The sequence below is a fragment of the Aristolochia californica genome, unplaced genomic scaffold (assembly GCF_029961685.1).
Source record: "Aristolochia californica isolate CCGP_79_NKW_82.1479 unplaced genomic scaffold, dmAriCali1.0.hap1 SCAF_12, whole genome shotgun sequence".
Taxonomy (NCBI): domain Eukaryota; kingdom Viridiplantae; phylum Streptophyta; class Magnoliopsida; order Piperales; family Aristolochiaceae; genus Aristolochia; species Aristolochia californica.
Genome location: NW_027181793.1, coordinates 17,451,468 through 17,468,008, shown reverse-complemented (window position 1 = coordinate 17,468,008; position 16,541 = coordinate 17,451,468). Strand labels below are relative to the sequence as shown.

General features: G+C 35.3%; 1 protein-coding gene across 6 annotated transcripts in view; it reads right to left on the bottom strand.

Annotated features, from left to right (window-relative positions):
• Positions 1-1,437, bottom strand: part of LOC137945693 (uncharacterized) — a 30,310-nt gene extending 28,873 nt beyond the window's left edge. The window contains exons 1-2 of one of the 6 annotated variants that reach the window (XM_068791672.1): positions 1,287-1,379; positions 830-917 (exon numbers count right to left, since the gene is read on the bottom strand). Coding sequence is in view for 2 of the 6 variants with exons in the window: in XM_068791670.1 (XP_068647771.1) it covers positions 1,031-1,198 (168 nt within the window). In the remaining 4 variants the exon portion in view is untranslated. Of the gene's footprint in view, positions 1-829; positions 918-1,030; positions 1,262-1,286 lie in introns of those variants that run through there. The other 5 variants (XM_068791673.1, XM_068791674.1, XM_068791671.1 and 2 more) reach the window with 5 other exon arrangements.
• Positions 1,438-16,541: the final 15,104 nt, after the last annotated feature.

Sequence of the window (16,541 nt, the reverse complement as noted above, 5' to 3'; positions counted from 1 at the left end):
AGGCTTGGGCTCAAACCTAAATCGATTAGTTCCATCCCATACGACTGGACACGTAGGAGGCCTATTGTCCACTTTTATAAACCAATAAAATCCCAAGTCATTCTCAAATGTGGGTTGCACCAACCCACCAAGGATAGGAGTTCTACCATGAGAGATGTGGTTTGCCTTCATGCCCATATTCTCAGTGAAGGATCTTGGAAGGAGATCTATATAGAGAAAGAATTCAAGAGTAAGACCCTCACGGGATGTTATAGTGTTAATGTTCTATATGCTCATACTGAAGTTGTTCATTCTGTACTTCTCCTTCCAACTGCCAAACTTATTTTTACAAGAAGTGCATAATTCTGCTGCTAGGATGTGAAACATGGAAGAAGTGTTTTAATCAGGTCTTCACACAGCTTCTCTCTGGCTGTGGCTGACGTGGAGTTTTGGGTTGCCGGTGGGACTGAAGGCTTCTCCCTGAGCTGGAGGGGCTCAGAAAGGCATTACACTGTTGCTTGAACTATCAGGTTCTGTGCACCACAATTCAAAATTTTGACTATGGGAGCATAAAGGCCCTGTTATGATATGGAACATTACAGCAATAGAACAATTGAACACGACATTATCTCCTACAGCGGTCCTTTTAAAATCAAAGCGTAATAAAATACAACCAGAATATGCTAGCGGTAATTTCCATAGTTGTTCAAAAGCTGTATCAGTGCTCCTTTATGGCAAAGCTTGTCGTGTCGTATCAGCTTTCATATCATTCCTCCTTGCTAGCAGACGCAGTATGAGAACGTAACACAGACAAGAAAAAGTGGTCATGGTCATGGACGTTTCCTAATACCTCGATTTAGTTGAGAAGGAAATCCCTTGGGAAGCCAGCTCTACCAACTGACTGCCGCATCACAAATAACTCCGTCAACACCAATAAACTTCAGGTTCAAATTGAAGTGCGTTAGAGTCCAAACAAGTGAAGCACAAGTAGATTCCTTCAAAAGCACAAACCTATATCGTGTTCAGCAACTCGATGCAACTTTGACCATACCTTCAATTTTTTGGAGTTCAAAACCCAATTTCCCAAAATCGTGATGATGGGCACGAAGAAACGGAGCAAGCATCTCTTCTTCAAGTAAAGGAAATTCGAAGAGAAACCCTCCCAACAACAAATCTGGATAAGTGTCTCGAAAAGAGACTTGAATAATGGTTTTAACATATTACAGATACAGTCCACGTTTCGGGAGGAAAATTTCCAATACAAAGAAGTAAAAGCTGAAGAGAGCACAGAGAAATTTAATATGTACCTCTGAACGGATCGGAAGAACGCTGAAGTAGATCGCCCTCGAATAAAATTTTGTTGCGCCGTTGAGAACCGCAACAGAGGTGCTTGTCCTATAACCGTCGAGACCCCAGATACCGATGGCTCGGCCCGGCCCCAAAGCTTTTGTTCTGGGATGGTGAGGAGGCTAAGGCTTCCATCTAGAATTCCCTCGCATGAGACCACTAGGCTGCAGCCTAAGTCTCAACTTAGACTAACATTTTTACGAGTTAATGTCATTTTAGAAGTTTCTTATGATAATTTGAAGATTATTTATTTATCTACAATAGAACATGTGTGTCAAATTGTTAGAATTTAGGGGTATTTTTGTCTTTTTATAAGTGTACATGTAGCCTCATTAGGTTATATGACTCTTATTAAGTGATATGGTGTAATTGGATCTATTTTATTTTAGTTAGTTGCTAGTTTAATTATTTTTTTATATAAAAGAGTTCTGGTGGGGCAGTTTAGTCATCTTATGTAAATTTTACTTAAGTCACTTAATATATAAGGTTAGGGGTTGACTTTTGACCCTTAACAAGGTGTTGCTTCTAATGCCACTCTTTCTCCTCTTTCCGTATTCCTTTTCTCCTTTCTAAACTTCCTTCTTGTATAACTTAACATAATATCAAAAGCAGTAGATCCAAAAGAGAATTCAAGTTCCATTTTTTACCTTTTTTGGTACATGTGAGTTCTTAAAGGAAATGATTTCTCTCTTTTTTATTCTAATTGGCATTCAAGGTCAGTTTTTTCTCGCTTTTTGTGCCATTTGGTTCAAGGTTGATTTTTTCAACAAGCCTATTGGTTTTTTATATGTTGTATAAACAATTAATTTTGTGTTGTGCCCTATTTTTGGGATCGTACCTGTGTTGTATTGTGTCAATTATGTGATGTGTCGAATTTTTGACTTTGTAATTGCTTGTGTTGGGTTTTCTAGTGTTGATTATGTGTTATGCCCAATTTTAGGGCTTGTAATTGCTTTATTGCTAGGGTTATATTGTTGATTATGTGTCTTGTCCAATTTCTAGGCTTGTGACTGTAGTTATTTTGGGTTGCTATGTTTGTGCAAACATTCAAAAGATGGTTGATTTACTAATTTCTTGGTGATCTTGTGTTAGTCACTGCAATTTAACTATTGTACTATGCTAGTGGGACGTGTTTAAGTATTTGGTGATTGGTTTTGAGTGTCGGTGCATTGAGATTTTTGCCTAAGGTTTCCTCACATATACTATTTAAATATTATTAGTTATCTATGCTATTGTTCTTGATTATTGGTTGTTAATGATTAATGTTTGTGAAAACTTGATTAATGGCTAAACAAGGTGAAGTTACCTTTGTTAGAGAAAAAAAAATGTCTAAGAGTAAGGATCTATGTTAATCCATATTACATCAGTCAAATTCAATAGTTCAAACTAGGTGTATTGGTCCAATTATGTTTGAATATACCTTGGGGCTAAAAAGAAGCTTAAATACCTTAAGGATAGACTAGGTTGCTTGTTTTTTTTGCATAGTTTAGGACTAGAATACGATGCCATTCAAACTCAATCATAGGCAAACACGAATATACCTACTTTTGTAAAGACTTTCTCTAGAGTTCTATGGTTGAAGGTGCGGTTACTACCAGTGACAAAATGTTTTAAATCGGCTGAGGCATTCACGATGAATTCTATCCCCAGACAAAATAGAATAGAAAGTTTAAGAGAACACGAGACCATAGGGATGACATTGAACAGAGCTAGTTCGCGAGCGGCTCAAACTCTGCTCGATTTATCTAGATCTCAAACCGAGTTCGAGATCCAAATCGGGCTCGTTTAAGTTAACGAGTCGAGCTCGAGGGAACCATGATTCCGTTCAGAAGCTCGCAAACTGACTCATTAACTTAACAAGGGCCCAAGCAATGAAGCGACTTCATCGGGTTTAATTTTTTGGAATTAGGATAGTCAAGATTTTACAACAGCGAGTTCGCGAGCGAGTGAATATCGGGATTTGAGGCTCGGGAAGATCGGAAGAAAATAGACTAATGGAGAGAAAAATTGGAGTGCAATCTGCTCCTTTAGGTAAGTTTTGGTATTTTATTCGATTTCATCTTCTTATTCTTTGTTGTTCCTCTCTGATTTCTTCCTCTTTGATTTCTTTCTCCAATCTTCTTTCTCGCCGACGGAAATGACGAAACAAAGATAAGTTCTTTTATTCTTTATCTTCTATTTTTTTTGGTCGTGAACCAAATAGTGATTTTTTTTCATTTTTATATGCTCTGGATATGTTATATTCCATTATTTTTCTTCAATCTCGTATTAAAACTGCTATGGATGAACGCCTCATGTTGTGTAAGGAGCTTCTTCCTACTCATTTCTTGAAGGTAATGGCTCTTATCGTTCAGTTCATTTTTTTGTTTTTCAGCTCTTACCATTTTGTTGATTTTTCTGTTTTTCCATTGTATTGTTTTTTTGTGTATACGCCCGTTTCATAGTACTTATCTAACTTGATTCAATCAATTCGTCGAGATGCCCAACCCGCTTACTAAGAGGGTGACGTATAGTTGTAAATGTTTGAATTTGGGTTTGCATATATTGGTCGTGGGGTCAGATAGTGTTTCATTTATTTTAGCCAATACTTGATTTTCTTTTCTGTTGTTCTTTTTTTTCTTCAATACAAGACTAACTATTTGGTATGATTGTTTTGCACATATAGAATGATTGTCAAGTAACTCAGTTATTAGTAATTGATGTAGCAGCAACAATGGGGCTAGTCAGGAGGGCACTCATAGGAGATAAACTTACCAATATGTAAACAATGTGCATGATGGGTTAAATGCACACTCCTTAACATAGTCTGATATTTAAACAATGTGCATGATGGGTTAAATGCACACTCCTTAACATAGTCTGATATTTAAACAATGTGCATGATGGGTTAAATGCACAATATTGATTGATTAAGTTTTCATTTTTCTCATCCCTACCACTAGCTACTCCTCTGTACTGACATTTGGTATCAGTTTCATGAACTTCCCATTGAGTCCCTGAGTTTGTATGTGTGTAAATGCAATGATAGGATGTGCACTGTAGCTAAAGTTTTTATTAGGTAATAATGAACCCTAGAGTACTCCACCATAAATACTCTTTTCATATTGGTATCTGAACTTAATTTATGCATTATGAGTTATCCCATTTCTGAAATTCTTTATGGTCTTAGTATTTAATTACTTTATTTTTTTAATGTCTTTTCTTGGAATGTCTTGGTCCCATGGAGAGGAGGTGTTGTGGCCACTGATTTAATAATTGCATTTTTTTGGGTAAGTACCCAGTTTGTCAATAAGTTGGTTTATTGGAAGAAAGGCAGGCAACTTGGTCGGATTTTTTTGTTTTGGTGGTGGTGTTTTAGCCTTGGAGATATCGTGGCGGAAGACAAAAGTTTTAATTTGCTTGAATTTGTTGGTTGAAGCTTCAAAGCTGAATTACCACTCACATTACCACTCACTTGAAGGTACTGTTGACTAACTTTTTAAATGGATCCTCATTTTAGTGATCAAAAATCAAGATTTAGGATAATGTGCACTTTGGAATTTAAAGTAAAAAGAATAACTAGAAGTTTTTAGTATTGATCGGTTTTTTTGTATCTATCCGGTTCAATTGGGGCTTAAGCCCAATTTGCATGGAACTACTAATGTTATTTGGTTTTATATTTTTTGTTTGATTTGCTTTTTTTTTATGTTTTTAATTTGTAATTTCTTTTGTAGAAATAAGAATGCCAACACCTTATGCTCAATTGACATAAGTAGTTAACACTAGTTCTAGTGTGCTCATAGATAATGACTCAACTGCACCAGAGTCATATCCCTCTAGAAGTACTAATGTAACATAAGTGAGCCTAGATGAAGGTACCACCCTAAATGAGGAAGAAGGTGACTCAATCCATAGTTCAAAAAGATAAAAAAGGTCTCATGTGTGGTTGGAATTCAAAGAAGTCTCACTTATAACTGGTGCAAAAAAGGCCTAATGTGTTCATTGTAAAACCAATTTGAGTATTATTAGTAGTGGAGTGACTATACATATGAGTCAACATTTGAAACTTTATCCTAGTAGAAAAGTGGCAATGAGAAAACAAAAACCCATACACTTTCAACTAGTGGGGTCTAATATTGATCAAAGCTCATCTGGACTTCCTTTTATGGATTTTGGAGGCAAATATGATCAAGTTAAAATGAGAGTACTCATTGCTCATTGGATTCTTATGTGTGAACATCCATTCATGATAGTAGAAGAGGATGAATTTAATTTTGTAATGAAGATGGCAAATGTGAATTATGAAAAAAAATCTTCTAAGACCATTAAGGAATGTATGGAGGTGTACAGGGCAGAGAAAAAGAAATTGAAAATTGTAGAAGTTCGGATCCCATGAGAAGGACTTTAGGTTAACGTGGAAGAAGAAGGAGAAAAGAGAGAGAGGAGAGAGGAAGGAGAAGGACGTGAGAGAGGAGAGTTTGGATTAAGGGAAGAAGAGAATGCGTCAAGGGAGAAGAGAGGGTCGCTGAACGATTTCTGAAAGAGAGGAGAAAGGCTTGAATGCCTTACCTCTTAGCCAAAGCTCTTATTTATAGTGTTACAATGCCTTACCTCATAGCCAAAACACTTATTTATAGTGTTACAATGACCTTAGGGCTACAACTCAATAGATCAAAAGGCATAATCAAACAACGTATTTACATCTTTATGCCATCCTTATGGAACTTATCATAAATTCCCACTTTTCCACTTCATTGACATGTGGGCTTCTAGCCTTAAGCTTGTGGGCTTGAGCACATCTTCCAACAGTCTCCCTCAAGCTGGAGGAGAAAATGCATCATAAATTTGCCACATATATAAGATAGAATTTTGGATGTAACCGGTTTGGTGAGGATATCAGCTACTTGCTCTTGAGATGAAACATATTTAAGAGAAATTATTCCTGCTTGAAACTTTTCCCGTATAAAATGACAATCTACCTCAATATGTTTAGTTCTTTCATGGAAGACTAGATTTGACGTAATGTGAATAGCTGCTTGATTATTACAATGTAGGCCCATGGAACTTCCTTTATAAAATCCCAATTCGGTAAGAAGAGTCTTTATCCATAAAAGTTCACTTACAGTGTTGGCCATAGCTCAGTATTCTACTTTAGCACTAGATCTTGCAACCATGTTTTGCTTTTTGCTTTTCCATGTGACCAAGTTCCCCCCAACAAGTTATTTTTTACGAGTTAATGTCATTTTATAAGTTTCTTATGACAATTTGAAGATTGTTTATTTATCTAAAATAGAACATGTGCGTCAAATTGTTAGAATTTAGGGGTATTTTTGTCTTTTTATATGTGTACATGTAACCTCATTAATTTATATGACTCTTATTAAGTGATATGGTGTAATTGGATCTATTTTATTGTAGTTATTTGCTAGTTTAATTAGATTTTTATATAAAAGAGTTCTGGCAGAACAATTTAGTCTTCTTATGTAAATTTTACTTAAGTCACTTAATATATAAGGTTAGGGGTTGACTTTTGACCCTTAACAAGGTGTTGCTTCTAATGCAACTCTTTCTCCTCTTTCCGTATTCCTTTTCTCCTTTCTAAACTTCCGTCTTGTATAATTTAACATAATATCAAAGCAGTAGATCCAAAAGAGAATTCAAGTTCCATGTTTTACCTTTTTTGGTACATATGAGTTCTTAAAGGAAATGATTTCTCTCTTTTTTTATTCTAATCAGCATTCAAGGTCAGCTTTTTTCGCTTTTTGTGCCATTTGGTTCAAGGTCGGTTTTTTGGCCAAGCCTATTGGTTCAAGGTTTGATATGTTGTACAAGAAATTAATTTTATGTTGTGCCCAACTTTTGGGTCGTAACTACCTGTGTTGTATTGCTAGTGTCAATTATGTGATGTGTCCAATTTTTGGGTTTGTAATTGCCTTATTGCTAGGGTTATATTGTTGATTATGTGTTTTGCCCAATTTCTAGGCCTATGATTGTAGTTGTTTTGGGTTGCTATTTTTGTGCAAACATTCTAAAGATAGATGATTTACTAATTTCTTGGTGATCTTGTGTTAGGTAGTGCATTTTTACTATTGTACTATGCTAGTAGGACATGTTTAAGTATTTGGTGATTGGTTTTGAGTGTCGGTGCACTGAGATTTTTGCCTAGGGTTACATATTGCTCGCATATACTATTTAAAAATTATTAGTTATCTATGCTATTGTTCTTGATTATTGGTTGTTAGTGATTAATGTTTGTGAAAACTTGATTAATGGCTAAATGAGGTGAACTTACCTTTGTTAGAGAATAAAAAATGTCTAAGAGTATGGATCTCTGTTAATCCATATTACATCAATCAAATTCAATAGTTCAAACTAGGTGTGTTGGTCCAATTATGTTTGGATATACCTTGGGGCTAAAAGGAAGCTTAAATACCTTAAGGATAGACTAGGTTGCTTGTTTTTTGCATAGTTTAGGACTAGAATATGATGCCATTCAAACTCAATCATAGCAAACACTAATATACCTACTTTTTAAAAGACTTTCTCTAGAGTTCTATGGTTGAAGGAGTGGTTACTACCAGTGACAAAGGTTTTAAATCAGCTAATGCATCCAGAATGAATTCTATCCCCACACAAAATAGAATAGAAAGTGGAAGAGAACACGAGACCGGAGGGGTGGTTTCAAACCGAGCTGGTTTGTGAGTGGCTCGAACTCGGCTCGGGTTCATTTAAGTTAACGAGCTGAGCTCGAGCGAACCATGGTTCAGTTCAAAAGCTCGTTAACTTAACGAGGGCCCGAGTGACGGAGCGACTTCATCGGGTTTCATTTTTTGGAATCGGGATTCGGCAACAACGAATTTGCAAGTGAGTGTAAATGGGGATTTGGAGCTCGAAAAGATTGGAAGAAAATCGACCGCTGGTGAGAAAATCGGAGTGCAATCTTCTCCTTTAGGTAAGTTTTGGTATTTTATTCAATTTCATCTTCTTATTCTTTGTTGTTCCTCTCCAATTTCTTCTTCTTTGATTTCTTCCTCTCTGATCTTCTTCCTCTTTGATTTCTTCCTCCGAACTTCCTTCTCGCCCACGGAAGTGACAAAACAGAGGTAAGTTCTTTTATTCTTTATCTTTTAGTTTTTTTTTTGTTGTCGATGGTACAATGATTTTTTTTCATTTTTATCTGCTCTGGATATGTTGTATTCCATTATTTTTCTTCAATCTCACATTAAAACTGCTATGGATGAATGCTTCATGTTGTGTCAGGATATTCTTCCTACTCATTTCCCAGAGGTAATGACTCTTACTGTTCTGTTCATTTTTTTGTTTTCTAGCTCTTACTGTTTTGTTAATTTTTTTTGTTTTTCCATTGTATTGTTTTGTTTGTGTATACACCTGTTTCACAATACTTATCTAACTTGATTCAATCAATTTGTCGAGATGCCCAACTCTGCTTACTAAGAGGGCGACGTATAGCTGTAAATGTTTGAATTTGGGCTTGCATATATTGGTCGTGGGGTCAGATAGTGTTTCATTTATTTTTGCCAATACTTGATTTTGTTTTTTGTTGTTCTCTTTTTTCTTCAATACAAGACTAACTGTTTGGTATGACTGTTTTGCACATATAGAATGTTTTTCAAGTAACTCAGTTATTAGTAATTGATGTAGCAGCAACAATGGGGCCAGTTAGGAGGGCATTCATAGGAGATGAACTTACCGATATGTAAATAGTGTGCATGATGGGTTAACTGCACAATATTGATTGATTAAGTTTTCATTTTTCTCATCCTTGCCACTAGTTGCTTCTCTGTGCTCACATTTGGTATCAGTTTCATGAACTTCCCATTAAGCCCTTGAGTCTGTATGTGTGTAAATGCAATGATAGGATGTGCACTGTAGCTAAAATTTTTATCAGGTAATAATAAACCCTAGAATACTCTACCATAAATACTCTTTTTAGATTGGTTTCTGAACTTAATTTATGCATTATGAGTTATCCCATTTCTGAAATTCTTTATGGTCTTAGCATTTAATTGCTTTATTTTTTGAATGTCTTGGTCCCCATGGAGAGGAGGTGTAGTGGCCATTGATTTATTAATTGTATTTTATTTTGGTAAGTACCCAGTTTGTCAATAAGTTGGTTTATTGAAAGAAAGGCAAGCAACTTGATCAGATTTTTTTGTTTTGGTGGAAGTGTTTTAGCCTTGGAGATATCGTGGCTGAAGGCAGAAGTTCTAGTTTGCTTGAATTCACTGGTTGAAGCTTCGAAGCTGAATTACCAGTCACATTACCACTCAATTGAAGGTACTGCTAACTAACTTTTTAAAAGGATCCTCATTTTAGTGATCAAGAATCAAGATTTAGGATAATGTGCACTTTGGAATTTAAAGTAGAAAAAATAACTGGCAGTTTTCAATACCGATCATTTTTTTGTATCTATCCGGTTCCATTGGGGCTTAAACCCAATTTACATGGAACTACTAATGTTATTTGGATTTATATTTTTTGTTTGGTTTGTTTTTTTATTTATGATTTTAATTTGTAATTTATTTTGTAGAAATAAGAATGTCAACACCTTATGCTCGATTGACATGAATAGTTAACACTAGTTCTACTGTGGCCATAGATAGTGACTCAACTTCACCGGAGTCAGATCCTCTTGAAGTACTAATGTTACATAAGTAAGCTTAGATGAAGGTACACAAAATGAGGAAGAAGGTGACTCAATCCATAGTTCAAAAGACAAAAAGGTCTCATGTGTGGTTGGAATTGAAAGAAGTCTCACTTATAACTGGTACAAAAAAGACTCAATGTGTTCATTGTAAAACCAATTTGAGTATTATTAGTAGTGGTATAACCACTCATATGATTCGACATTTGAAACATTGTCCTAGTAGAAAAGTGGCAATGTGAAAACAAAAAACCATAAACTTTCAACTAGTGGGGTCTAATGTTGATTAGAGTTCATCTAGACTTCCTTTTATGGATTTTGGAGGCAAATATTGTCAAGCTAAAATGAAAGTACTCATTGCTCATTGGATTCTTATGCATGAACATCCATTCATGATAGTTGAAGAGGATAGATTTAATTTTGTAATGAAGATGGCAAATGTGAATTATGAAAAAAAATCTCGTAAGACCATTAAGAAAGAGTGTATGGAGGTGTACAAGGTAGAGAAAAAGAAATTGAAAATTTTGTTAAAAGATATTAACAAGATTAGTCTTACCATGGATCTTTGGAAGTCCCAAAATCAAAAGATTGAATACATGGTTATTACTGGGCATTTTATTGTCAGTAATTGGAAGCTACAAAAATGAGTTTCGAATTTTGTGCATGTTTCTCGTCCTCCTCGTGGTGTTGACATAGCAGATGCTATTTAAAAGTGTTTGAAATATTGAGAAATAAAAAATAAAGTATTTAATATCTCAGTTGATAATGCTACATATAATGATATTTTTCTGAGTATTGAAAGATGATTTTTCAAGAAAAAATAAATTGGTTTGTAGTGAATTTTTTTTTCATGTGCGTTGTTGTGTTCATATTCTGAACTTATTAGTCCAAGATGGTCTTGTTTAGATTAAGGATATCATTGAGAATGTGCGTGAGAGTGTCAAATTCATAAATTTGTTTGAGGCTTGACTTCACACTTTTTCTGAAATTGTACAACAACTACAACTAGGTGAAAGAGGTAGGTTAATGATTGTCCAACTCATTGGAACTCCACTTATGACATGTTTCCTTCTGTATTAAAATTCAGAGACAATTTTCCTAGATTTCAAAATAGAGAACCAACTTATTATTGTTTGCCAAGTCTTGATGAATGAGAAAAGGTAGAAATGGTGTGTGGGATTCTAGAAGTTTTTAATGTAGTCACTAATATAATTTATGAGATTGACTACCCTACTTTTAATTTGTACCATAGTGAGGTATATAGGGTAAAAGAAGTCTTATTTTTTCACTAGGACAATGGTTCGTAGAATGAAAGAGAAATTTGAGAAGTATTGGGGTGAATGCAGTTTGTTGATGGTTGTTGCTTCACTTTTGGATCCAAGGGTCAAATTAAGGTTTATCGAAATGTGTTTTCCAGAGATATATTATGAGGAGGAGGCTAGGATGAATATTAACTTAGTTTGATGGACATTATATGAGATTTATGATGAATATGTACTCATATATAATGTGGAGATTATTAATGAAGGAATTGCTTCAAGTATTAGCTCTATGGGTGTTTCTGCAAATTGTAGGTCACACTCTTCTTCAAGTTCAGGTTGGTCAAAGTTAATGACTTATGTGAAACAAGTGGAAGTAGTGAATTCACCAAGGTTAGAATGTGAAAAATATCTTGAAGAAGGTGTGTATATTTGTGAGGAAACATCACAATATGATTTTGATGTTTTAGAATGGTGGGAAATGGATAATTTAAAATTTCGGGTATTATCTAAGATGGCAAAAGACATCCTTATAATTTTCATATCCACAGTAACTTCAGAGTCTACTTTTAGTGTTGGTGGTAGAGTAATAGACCCATATCGTTCTTGATTTGAGATAGTGATTGGGTTCGGGCTCTTCACGGTGCTAAGAAAAATCAAAAGCTGAACTATTTTTGAATAATTATTTATTTTGATATTTTTAGTATATTTTTATTTATTTATTAGATTTTTTTTTATGATTACAACCTAAGAAAAATATTGTGGAGATAATGCTACCAGTTGATTTTTTATCTTTTTCTCATCTTGGGTAATTTTAATATATTTCAATACATTAAGTAATTTGTAGTGGAAGAGTTTTTTTTATCAGACAATAATAAGTTTATAATTTTATTTTTGTCATAGGTGAAGATTTTGCTCATGCGAACGGGGACTTTGTATATTGTTTCCTTAACACATAGAGAAAGAGCTAGAGTTTATAAATTTATACTAGATGTATAGTTTTTATTTGGGTGATTGCAAATTGAAATTGATATTTCAATGATGTTTTGTGTTTGACTATTGAATAAAGTTTATGAATAATTATGCAGCTTTTATGAATAATTTTATGCATAGTGTGTAGATAAATTTATGCAGGGTTAATGTACAGAGGTTATGCCCAATTTTGGGTAGAGGTCATGCCCAATTTTGGGTAGAGGTCATGCCCAATTTTATGAAAAATGTATACATGATTTTATATACGCTTTATTTGACATGTATTTTATGCAAAGTTTTAAATGTAGGTTGGAGCTTGAACTTGGCTCGAGCTTGAGCTCGAACTCGGTTAAAATTATTAGGCTTGAGATTGATTACAATTTTAGGCTCGAGGCTGGGATCGGCTCGAACTCGAGTTCAAAATATTTAAATCAAGCCCAAATCGAACAAAGGCAGGTTCGGTCTTAGCTCGATTCTGTTGAATTTATAGAAAAGTGAAATACTTCTTTGATGTCAATAACTTGTTGTAATCAGAGTACATGAACCTCTATTTATAATAGAGGAAGGTAGTAGAGTCCGATTACAATAAAACTACCCTTGTCCCAATTACACCCAAATTCTAACACTTAAAGATAAGTCCTACCATAATTAAATAAATCAATATAGATAAAAAACAAACATAACTGAAACTAAAACTCTTCTTTGACATGACCATAAGATAAGATACTTTTGTGATTCCTTCTTGATCTTCCAACTGATGTGATAAGGATGCCAGCTCATGGTAATCATTGTGGGTCCTACTTCTTATGGGCTTGGACCCATCTTGTGGGCCTTCCTTGGTCGTGTGGCCCATCTTATAATAATCTTAGATATGTAGGCCTTCCTTTGTCGTGTGGGCTCGAGCTTATCTTCCAACACTCCCCCTCAAGCTAGGGGTGAGAGAACAACATGAACTCTCAGCTTGCTGCAAATGATGTATAAAATATTTTTGCATAAAATGACACATCTTCCAATATGCCTTCATCTTCCAAAATTCCCCCTCATGCTATTGCGTCCTTCCATGAGGCCCTGTGGCATAAGTGAGAGTAAAAATCACTCCTAACCGGTAAGCCATTGCTTCATACTCCAGTCCTAATGCTGGATGTAGGGAACACTCCGTCTTCTATCGATAGTGTGTCTATCAGCATTGCTCTGAAGTGTCCACCACCGTATCTCTCCACAGGACAATGACTCTCAAGTGGTAGGAGTCATAAAAGCCATTACAAGAGGGGGGGGGAGGAGAGAGAGTTGAGGGGTGGGGGGATAACATAAATGTAATAATAAGTTCCTCCGTCACGGACTTCCAACCACAAATAATTTTGATATTTTTGACGGGGATGAAGTTTTTTATGGTCCTGGGTTAAGTACCTATGCCTTCCGCTCCTATCAAGCCGGTCTTTTGGGTAGTATTGGTTATGTGCTTAATATTTGGTATTAGAGCAGGCGCTACATCACGTGTTCGATTCCCAGCGGACGCAGGAATTTAACGGGACCTGGACGCGATCACCATAAGGGATTATGGGGTCTTGACCCGGCACCCGTGTCTAAGTGTTAAGCTGCCTTGGTCATCGGCTCGTGAGGGTGGGTGTGATGCTATGGTCCTGGGTCTAGTACCTATGCCTTCCGCTCCTATCAGGCCGGTCTTTTGGATAGTATTGGCTAGGTGCTTAACAAAGTTCCTCTGTCATGGACTCCCAGCCACAAATAATTTTGATCTTTTTGACGAGGTAAAATAAATGATGACATGAGGCCACTTCTTCTTTAATAATAATGTCCCAAAAGAGACATAATAGCTGCAGTTGAATATCACACGACCATCTTCCAACACATATAACATGAACCAAAATAATAAACCTTGTAGAGGGACCCATGAAATAATCATAATTTGATATAAATATTTTTTCTTAGATGCAAAAGCTTCATCTTTTGTGTTCCCCCTTTCTTGAATATTTTGGTCACATAAAATTATCCACAACATAAGGAATAAATACCTCTTTCTTGTATTGCTTGTACTTCTCTTCCTCAAGCTGGGAAGTAATGGCAGTGATCCCAGCTTGAACCAAATATCATAGATGTAACAATAGGACAAAATAACATAGATGTATAAATAAGCCCTCAAACCAGGGAAAAGTGAGATATTTTCCTGATATATCAACTCAAAAAGTGACACGAAACAATCGTCTTAAATTCAGATTTTCAATGTAACATAATACCATCATGACCTTTGATTCTTCCAATGCGAATATTTCTTTAAATATAGATCATATTAACATAAAAGTTTCTCATTATGAAAGTATACTTAAATACCTTTCATTCAAGTATAACTTCTCTTCATAAAATATAATTATCAGAAGATAAATAATCTGATAGATTTCGGTTTCTGTCATATGGCTGAACTAAGTACTGTTTCTCCTTTTTTTCCAGAATGACCATCAACTCTTCCAAGAACAATATCTACTTATAAAAAAATCATACTGAGAATTAGTTGAATAATTAAGAAAATATACTTAATTATCTTTCTTTTGATATATAATTCTCCATATAAAGTCTCTTTCTTGATAGCATAAAATACCTCGGAAGTTGTGTTTTCAGCTGCCATTAGAACCTCTTTTTCAATCTGACCTTTGCTGTTTCAAATATCGATTTCTCTTTGTAGATAACTCAGATAAAAAATTGGTTGAGTAGGTAAAAGAATAGACTTACAGATATTTCTTTTGATATATATTTCTCCATATAAAGTCTAGTTCTTGATAGCAAAAAATACCTCAGAATCTGAAGATTGCTACTGCTACTCGAACCTTTTTGCAATCTGACCTTCACTCATTCAAATATCGACATCTCTCTGTAAATAACTCCGATTGGAACAAATCATTTTTCTTTGGAAAGTAGACTCAAATATATTTCTGTAAATATATAATTTTCAATATTTAAAACTTATTATAGAGGTAAAATCCTCAAAGAAAACTATGGGTATAGGGACTGAAAAAAATAACTATGAACCTAGACTTAGGGTTTAGGGTTTAGAGAAAAGGATCACATTACCTCCGTGAGTTGGCCAAGTCAACTCACAGAACCTGCTCTGATACCATGTTGAATTTATGGAAAAGTGAAATACTTCATTGACATCAATCACTTGTTGTAATCAGAGTACATGAACCTCTATTTATAATAGAGGAAGGTAGTAGAGTCCAATTACAATAAAACTACCCTTGTCCCAATTACACCCAAACTCTAACACTTAAAGATAAATCCTACCATAATTAAATAACTCAATATAGATAAAAAAAAATATAACTCAAACTAAAACTCTTCTTTGACATGACCATAAGATAAACTACTTTTGTGAGTCTTTCTTAATCTTCCAACTGATGTGATAAGGATGCCAACTCATGGTAATCATTGTGGGTCCTACTTCTTATAGGCTTGGACCCATATTTTGGGCCTTCCTTGGTCGTGTGACTCATCTTATCATAATCTTAGATATGTGGGCCTTCCTTGGTCGTGTGGGCTTGAGTTTTTCTTCCAACAGATTCGATGCCACCCCTAGATGGGGGTAGAAGTGGTAGATGATGAGATGGGGTCGGTCATGATAGAGGTTGAGAAGATTGAAGGTGCATCAATTATGGAAGAATAAACCACCCATCAAACAGAAGTTGGGGAAAATTTGGAAAACTAGTGTGATAGATGTTCTTGAAAGTAGTGGTGGAAATGGTGAGTTTTCTACATCTATTTAGACTCAAATTCAACAATTAGTTAAAAAATTAGAAGATATCCTCTTCTTCTAGTGTTTTGGTCCTTGATCCTCCTTCCATTGCCTGCACCACCCTAGACACTCCAAGTATGCCCACCTTATAGGTGTCTGCTTCTCCTAGTTGGATCATTGACTCGGGTGCATTAGCACAAAATTATGTATCTTCCCATTTTCCATCTTTGGTTGCATCTTCTCCTCATAAATTGATTATGTTATCGGATGGGGTGTGGTTCATGCCACACCGAGTCTAGTCTTTGCCTTCTATCTTATATTTTTCCAACTTTCCCATCAATCTATTATTTGTAAGTCAATGGACAAAGACCTTAAATTGCATTATGACGTTTTCTCCCTGTAGTTGTACACAAAGAAGATTATTGATGGGGGGGGGGGGAGGCGGGGAAGAATGTGATACATTGTACTACCTAGAAGGGTCACATATGATTAATGCACTTCATGTGATTTTTTTCCATATTGGTGGCACCTTTAATTGGGATATCCATCTCTAGCAAAGATACACTCTCTCATTCCTCCTCCTTTTGGGTTGTCATTT